Source organism: Oncorhynchus kisutch, linkage group LG28 (assembly GCF_002021735.2).
Source record: "Oncorhynchus kisutch isolate 150728-3 linkage group LG28, Okis_V2, whole genome shotgun sequence".
In the NCBI taxonomy this organism is placed as follows: Eukaryota; Metazoa; Chordata; class Actinopteri; order Salmoniformes; family Salmonidae; genus Oncorhynchus; species Oncorhynchus kisutch.
In genome coordinates, this window is record NC_034201.2 from 35259352 (window position 1) to 35268281 (window position 8930).

The window sequence follows — 8930 nt, forward strand, 5'->3', positions numbered from 1 at the left end:
GTGGCTTTTCGTAAAATCCGTAATGATTGATGAATTGTAAGAGACCCATAAAGTCGGATATATTTGTCTGTTATCGCTGCATAACATTTTGAAGTCCCTTTTCAGGTTTAGAAGAGGTGACTGCTAAATTGTAACTCCCATTCTTTATTAGCTGGTAGCATAGCTAACAGAGAAATCGGTGGTGGTAGTCAAAGTCATTTTTAAGTAATGCAGTGATTGGTGACGATGACATGAACATGTGTTGGGGTTGACATCCATACAAGCATTATACTCCGATTTTTACCCCAACATAGTGTGAAGTACTGTATATAAACAATAACCTAAATGTTGGCTTATATACACATTGGTGCGGCTGTGTGTCAAGAAGCAGTGCCGCTTGGTTGGGTTGTGTTTCGGAGGACGCACGACTCTCGACCTTCGCATCTCCCGAGTCCGTATGGGAGTTGCAGCGATGAGACAAGACTAACTACCAATTGAATACCACGAAATTGAGGAGACAAAGGGGGGAAAATGTTTAACACAAGTTGTACATTTAATCTATTTAAAGATTATACTATTATGCACGCAATTGTCCCAACTGCTGACCTTGCTGTGACAAGGATACAGTACAATTGTCGCAGCTGTGCAGAAAACCCTAACTGATTTAAAACTCATGCTTAATACGGGTAAAACTAAATAAATGTTGCTTTCAAGTTCTCATAAGATTGTCTCAGAGTTTTAAATCAGTTAGGGTTTTCCTATTACATCTTCATGCATCGGATGGTTCTATAATCTAATGAGTCTCTGCATACAAATACCTTGGTATTTGGATTGACAATGATTTATCTTTTAAAACAACATACGAATGAGCTTGTTGAGAAACTAAGATTTAAAGTGGGATTTTTTTTACAGAAATAGATCTTGTCTCTCTCTAGTCAGCAGGAAGCAGATTGTGCAGTAAACCTTTCTACCTGTTCTTGATTTTGGTGATACTATTTATCAAAGTGCAACTGCCTCTACTCTTAAACTGCTGGATCCCGTTTCTTCAATAGCGCTTTTCGTTTTATCACAGGAGTTTTATTACTCATCACTATATTCTTTGGCTGGACCTCTTTGAAGTCACATCATTACACTCTTCTTGTTTTTTTTTTACAAAGCCCTACTCCACAAGCTTCCGACTTAACTTGTCATTTTAAATCTTAATAGTGAAGTTATCAAACATGGTCACAATGGTTGGTTAACTCTGGAGACTCCTTTGGTGTCTTCAAAGTTAGCTAAATCGCCCTTTTGTTTTTATGCTCCGTATGTTTGGAATAATCACCAAAAAACAGTACACCTAGAAGCCTTAGTGTCCCTATGGCAGTTTAGAGAGTGGACAGAGGATTTTATAATGAAGAATTTGTTTGTTTTAGGTGATAGTGTTTTGTGTACATTTGTTTGTCTGTGTTTTATTTCTATGAAATTGTATATGCAGGACTCCCTTGAAAAAGAAACACTGGTCTCAATGGTGACTCCCTGCTAAAATAAAGATAAAATAAATATATATTTTTTAAAACCTCTGACTGGTACCGGGCCTATCCACAAGGGGTTCTTGGAAAGACTCATAAGAATATAGGACTAATGATCAATTGCACATGGCCCTGAGTTTTTACTGACCACAGCTGACCAGAAACAACTCAGGGCCCTGACAACTAACAAACAATCAATTACAATAATCAAGGAATTTCTTGTCATTTCCAATGATGAAATGCCACCAAGATTGATAGGGTAAGCGATAGGAAATCAGATCTCTTCCTGAGAGTCTAGAGGAAGTCTTGAGGAATGAAGAAGTGACTTACTGTCTTTCTGGCCCACAGTGCCGGAAGCGGACCCCCCAGCAGAGGTTCGTCCCACAGGGCCAGGGGAGTGCTTTGGGCCCCTGCCAGGGATCTTCAGTCCACTGGACTTCAGCATGTTCATCATGTACAGGGAGAAGTGCAGGGATTAAGGCTTTCGGTTTGAGGCACTAGAAGTCGGATTGGTGGCAATACCTCTCCATTTTAGCTGTGGAGATGAGTGGAGGAATCAATGTCTTAGTGATGATGATAGCTTCATCTGTCTGTATATATTTTTTTCACCTTTATTTAACCAGGTAGGCTAGTTGAGAACAAGTTCTCATTTGCAACTGCGACCTGGCCAAGATAAAGCAAAGCAGTGCAACACAAACAACAACAACAACAGAGTTACACATGGAATAAACCAACATACAGTCAATAACACAATAGAGGAAAAAAGTATATATTCAGTGTGTGCAAATGAGGTAAGATAAGGCAATAAAGGCAATAAATAGGCCATAGTGGCGAAATAATTACAATTTAGAAATTAAACACTGGAGTGATAGATGTGCAGAAGATGAATGTGCAAGTAGAGATACTGGTGTGCAAAGGAGAATTTAAAAAAGAACAGTATGGGGATGAGGTAGTTAGATGGGCTATGTACAGGTGCAGTGATCTGTGAGCTGCTCTGACAGCTGGTGCTTAATGTTAGTGAGGGAGATATGGGTCTCCAGCTTCAGTGATTTTTGCAATTCGTTCCAATCATTGGCAGCAGAGAACTGGAAGGAAAGGCGGCCAAAGAAGGAATTGGCTTTTGGGGTGACCAGTGAAATATACCTGCTGGAGCGCGTGCTATGGGTGGGTGCTGCTATGGTGACCAGTGAGCTGGGATAAGGCGGGGCTTTACCTAGCAAAGACTTATAGATGACCTGGAGCCAGTGGGTTTGGCAACGAATATGAAGCGAGGGCCAGCCAACGAGAGCATACAGGTCGCAGTGGTGGGTAGTATATGGGGCTTTGGTGACAAAACGAATGGCACTGTAATAGACTGCATCCAATTAGCTGAGTAGAGAGTTGGAGGCTATTTTGTAAATGACATCGCCAAAGTTAAGGATGGTCAGTTTTACGAGGGTATGTTTGGCAGCATGAGTGAAGGATACTTTGTTGCGAAATAGGAAGCAGGTTCTAGATTTAATTTTGGATTGGAGATGCTTAATGTGAGTCAGGAAGGAGAGTTTACAGTCTAACCAGACACCTAGGTATTTGTAGTTGTCCACATATTCTAAGTCACAACCGTCCAGAGTAGTGATGCTGGACAGGCAGGTGCGGGCAGCGATCGGTTGATGAGCATGCATTTAGTTTTACTTTCATTTAAGAGCAGTTGGAGGCTACGGAAGGAGAGTTGTATGGCATTGAAGCTCGTCTGGAGGTTAGTTAACACAGTGTCCAAAGAAGGGCCAGAAGTATACAGAATGGTGTGGTCTGCGTAGAGGTGGATCAGAGAATCACCAGCAGCAAGAGCGACATCATTGATGTATACAGAGAAAAGAGTTGGCCCGAGAATTAAACCCTGTGGCACCCCCATAGACTGCCAGAGGTCCGGACAACAGGCCCTCCGATTTGACACACTGAACTCTGTCTGAGAAGTAGTTGGTGAACCAGGCGAGGCAGTCATTTGAGAAACCAAGGCTGTTGAGTCTGCCGATAAGAATGGTGGTGATTGACATAGTCGAAAGCCTTGGCCAGGTCGATGAATACAGCTGCACAGTATTGTCTCTTATCGATGGTGGTTATGATATCGCAAAGGCTTCGCAGCTAACAAATGTTGGTTCCCAGAACATTCTTGTTGAACACAGACCTTTTAAAAAGCAGAGGGTCTATTTCCTTTCAGTATACAAGTCAAGCCATGTCAAGGTGTACCTAGTGTAGCCTATACTATACTACTGTATACAAATTGAAATAGTTGAGTGGTCCCTCTTCAAACAAATAGCCTATCTATAGATCAGAAAACAATATTTGTGATTTGGGTTAATCATCTATGTTGCTGAGTCTACTGGACTTAGTAAGTCCAGTTTATTGTTTCAAGTGTGTTGATGGTGAATAAATACACATGGAGTTAAATGTGTCACAAGGCTAAAATATGTATTTCAAGAATATTCACTGACAGAAAGAAACATATTTGGTATTGTCTTTGGTTATGCATACATTCTAAATGAATAACCTAGGCCTATGTATTAAATAGTGTTGGTTATTAGACTACTGTAAGGATTAGGGTGGCTAGTAGCTCGGCCTTGCAGCAAACTTGGCCTCAATGGTAGACATAGCAAACGTAAAGCCCTGGTTGGTTTAAAATGTGTACTTAATGCAAGCAAGACTCAGTATATGTTGTTCTCTAATACTCGCAATTAAATTTAAAAAATCAGATGAACTACATATTTACTAATTGGATGGTTCCCTCATCGATTGGGGGCCCGCCTATAAATATCTGGGCATTTAGGTTGACAAAGACTTAATGTTTAAAAAAATGTATGGATGAGCTAGTTAAAAAGCTATGATTTAAAGTGGGCTTCTTTTTTACAAATAGATCTGGCCTCTTTCTAAATAGCAGGAAGAAGATTGTACAGTCAACTTTCCTGACAGTTATTGATTATGGTGACACCATTTACCAGATTGCAGCAGCCACTACTCTTAAATCATTGGATGCCGTCTACTATAGCGCCTTTCGCTTTATCAAAGGTGACAGTTTTAATACTCAATACTGAATGCTGTATCAAAAGGTTGGTTGTCCTCATTAAAGTCCTGTAGATCACTTCATTATTCCCTTTTTGTTTACAAAGCTCTACTACACAAGCTTCTAACTTACCTAACTTCGTTGATAACATATACAAGAATGTGGTACCAAATTGGCTCGCAGGAACTCTTGAGGTCATGTGGTCTTGACCAATTTTGGTAAATACTCCTTTAGTTTTAATGCCCCCATTGTTGGAGTAACCTACAAAATTCCTTGCATCTCGATTCCCTGGTACCACTAGGGCAGTTTAGGACTATGATATTGAATGACTTCATTATGCATTGCAGTTGTTTTGATTGATTGTAGTGGTTTATTTGTTGAAATTGTGGTGTTGAGGTTGTTTTATTTTAAACTTAATTTATTTTCCTGTTTGTGTGAACAATTTGGTATTCAGGGCACCATTGGTCTCACTTGGGCTACACTGAATAAATAAAAGTTAAGAATAAAATATAAAAACCTTTGGGTTGCTAGACGTTCAGGTTATACGCCCATCCATCCTCTCATACTGGCTTAAAGGGATACTTCAAGATTTTGGCGATGAGGCCCTTTACCTACTTCCCCAGAGTCAGATGAACGTGTGGATACCATTTTTATGTCTCGGTGTGCAGTTTAAAGGATGTTCCTAACAAGTGCAAGCACAATTGCTCAGCACAGTTAGCACAATGGCTGGAAGTCTACGGGTATCTGCGCTACCAGTCATTGCGCTAACAGTAGTTAACATCGGCTCAAGAAACTACTAACTTCCTTCATACTGGACACAGAGATATAAAAATGGTATCCATGAGTTAATATGACTATGAGGAAAGGCCTCATCGGCAAAATCCTAAAGCATCCTTTTAAGTAACCTGTTTTATGTAACCATACCAAACATAACAAATTATACTACTCACAGATTTACATTTACTATGTTACATCTAGTCGTTGAGGCCAGGCTGCTTGCCGAAACACTGAGACCTGATCAGCTGTATTCCCAGTTGCATGCATGGCCTTCAAGACAAATATTTTACATCTCTCCAACTATAATATGTCATTCATGACAACGTTACATCACTATTCTAGCACCACATCTCGCATTTATGCTGGTTATCGAGATGAGATGTCTGAAGAATGCAATAGTGCTTTCACAGTATCAGCACCATTCAGTTTACTCATGTATCGACATCAATTTGTATGTTGTTTTTCGCAATAGGGCAAGGCTTAAATCCTTTTAGAATATTTTCTCAGGGCAGTTTTATGACAGCTCTGCGAGGGGGCTATATTCTTGACAATGCGAAGTTGCTACATGTAGCCTGCTATATGACAGTGCAGTAGAGCTAGCCTACAATGTTGCAATTTGATGCTCTAAACATAGGACCATTGGGCTGTTAAATGGCACATGGTTGTCTGCTAAGCTTGTTGAATACATTGTTGCTGTTTACACAATTATATTGCGAATTTATATATTTCCGTGACAGGGAAACATAAGGTGCACCCGAGACCATACAACGCAAATGTTTTTCTATTGTTATACCCACTGCAGCGCGGTGTGTATTTCTACTTGAGCTCAACAAATCCCTTAAACGATAAAAATGCAAGAACGAAACGCTTACCTTTTTATATCCAATTTACGCATAAACGTGTCCAAAAAGCGGCGAACTTGCTTTTTTCCTAGAGAGGGGTCCGCGGATCGGTTGATTTATCAGGTTGCCACTCCCTATACCCCCACACAGGGATGAACAAAAAATATGGATGCTTAGATAGAGCTGGAAGGGAGAGTGTGGCAGGATGCAAGCCGCAGTAGGCTAAATCAGGCGAAGATGCCGGTTTATTTTGAGAATGCGACTTTCAGAAATAAAATTAGATTGAATATTCACAGCAAACTGAAGCAACAATGTAACTATATGCAAATCCCTAGGTCTCTCTTTTTGTTAGCGGTTTGGGGGTGCAAAGCAGCATCAGCAAATTCAACCAGCTTCAATCCGCCGTTCAGGACGCTTTAAAACGTTAACCAGTACACACATGTGGCGTATTGAACACAGAGGGATGAGGTTTTCAATGTTTCGCTTGGGGCGCAATGGATGTTCGGTCTCTTTTTTCGCCTATGTAGAGGATCCTCCCCCTTCGCTAGCTTCAGCCAAACAAAGAGTTTAGGAAGTGGACGGTAATGCTGTGAGAGAAGGCTACAAAGCCAACATTGAACCCAACCAAGCTATGAAGATACAATTGTGTTCTCTGGTTTGAAAGGCATTCATAAATTGTTAAATATGTTGTATAAAAATGTAAGGTCCAAGAGAAAGTAGTATACTATAGGAATTTATCCAGATTATCTACTGGTCCAGATCTCCAATTTGCTCACAGGAATGAATGTGCATCCGGTGCTGAATCACTGCGAATGAGTTATCATTCCTGGAAATCCATGGAATGCCCTCGCATCATAAATTAGTTCCCACGTTGCAATAGCCTAGTGCCCCTAAGACGACTTACATACAGTTCTCACTTTTTTGCAATGCACACTTTAAAGGATTTTCAAATAAACAGAGATAATAAACTGACTATGTAACAACATTGTAACAACATTGACTAATGGTATACTACCATGCAGGCTAAAACCCAATGACTGTATATACACATATTTGCATTAGGAAAACCTTGCCCTTGCCTATATTTTGTCATATTCATGGTAAAAGAAAAAAAAATATTCGGAGACATTTCAGCAACTCAATAAGTTACTAATGTAATGTGATTTTGTGTCATAAATGTAATGTGCACTGGTCCATCAAATTTCAACAATACCCCTTAAAGCACACAACAATCATTCCCTCAGGCATCTCAATGGCTGCCTGTGGCACAACTTTGATAGACTGAGGCAATTTGTCAGCGTCTAATCTTCACAGTGGCCCTGAGTGTCAAGGATGAGGTTAGCCCTATTGCATGCTTATAAAAAATGCAATTGACAAAGCTGGTAGTGCAATTATAGGCCAAATCTTGTTGAAGTGATGCCTCATGGTTAGTAATGTTTGGTCTACAAATGAACCTTGGCTTAGCGGTGGTGAATGATGACTGTAGCACGTCAAACAGGTAGTTCTCCTCAAATTCAAAGTTTATCAGATGTAAATTGAGCTAAATCCATATTCCAGTCCATATAATTGATTGTGTAGACTCCCCTATACTTGTCCGTGGAAAATCTAAAGGTCTCAATTCCAAATTAATGATAATTGGGAAACATTGAAATAATTGCAACCTAGATTACTCTTGCATATGAAAATGTCTGACTAACTTAAACCCCTGTTCTGAGTGAAAACAAATTGACTTATAGCTGATAAGCTTTATTCATAATTTTGGTTATGGATAAAAATATCCAATTACATTTTCCCATTGATAAAGCTACATTATTGATAGAAAATATTTTTTTAAATGAATAGAACATGCACTACAAATTTACAAAAGTAGAAAGTGGATAACCTATCCAAAGTATGGTTGTGGCATAAACGATTATGTGATATTTTGTCAAATCAGTGGCGGCACCAGGAATTGTTTTGCTTGGTAGTTGCGTAGGGGAGCTTGCCGTCTATGGTGTACATATGAATGTACTAATACATTCTTTCATGGGTGTGCTAGGTCTATTCTTGAGGGTGCGTCAGCACCGGCAAGACCCTCCCTCTGCTTGAGAGGTTTGAGGCCACAACAGGAAGTGAATTCTTTCTGTATGAGCTGAAGACTTCCAATATGAAGGGGTTTCTGTGAATTTGACAGTAATTTACAGGCAGCTAGTGGTAAGTTACTGTATTTCATATTGCAGTACACAACATCAAAATAAGTACTGTGTAATGACACAGTAAAATAACATTTAGTAAAATACCTTAATTAACTGTATTGTATTGCTACTGTAATTGTAATGAATTGATGAATGAAATTCATTGAGGGGAGATGGGGTTTGTATTTCACATTATTTTACTGTAATTACATGGAGTTGGTGCAAGGTTGGCTGCTAGGTACTGTGTTTACACATTGCATATCATGAGAATAGCACTGGAGGGAATAGCAGCGGTCTCCTGACCAATTGTGCTATTATTTATTTATTTTCACGGATCTGAACTTTTTTTGTACATAATGTTTCCGCCATCATTTCCTATGACTGAACACGAATCACTAACCTCAATTTGGATAAGGATTTCTAATTCATTGAGTCGTGGCGAAGGTGTCACGACTTCTGCCGAAGTCGTTGCCTCTCCTTGTTCGGGTGGTGCTCGGCGTTCGACTTCACCGGTCTTCTAGCCATCATTGATCCATTTTTCATTTTCCATTGATTTTGTCTTGTCTTCCCACACACCTGTTTTCAATCCCATTCATTACCTGTTGTGTATTTA

General features: G+C 39.8%; 1 protein-coding gene across 4 annotated transcripts in view; it reads right to left on the reverse strand.

The window, feature by feature from the left end:
• Nucleotides 1-6691, reverse strand: part of clip2 (CAP-GLY domain containing linker protein 2) — a 59767-nt gene extending 53076 nt beyond the window's left edge. For 2 of the 4 annotated variants that reach the window (XM_031807930.1, XM_031807929.1), the window contains exons 1-2: nucleotides 6174-6691; nucleotides 1818-2022 (exon numbers count right to left, since the gene is read on the reverse strand). In XM_031807930.1, coding sequence (XP_031663790.1) covers nucleotides 1818-1941 — 124 coding nt within the window. In that variant the 5' untranslated portion in view covers nucleotides 1942-2022; nucleotides 6174-6691. The remainder of the gene's footprint in view (nucleotides 1-1817; nucleotides 2023-6173) is intronic. The other 2 variants (XM_031807931.1, XM_031807932.1) reach the window with 2 other exon arrangements.
• Nucleotides 6692-8930: the final 2239 nt, after the last annotated feature.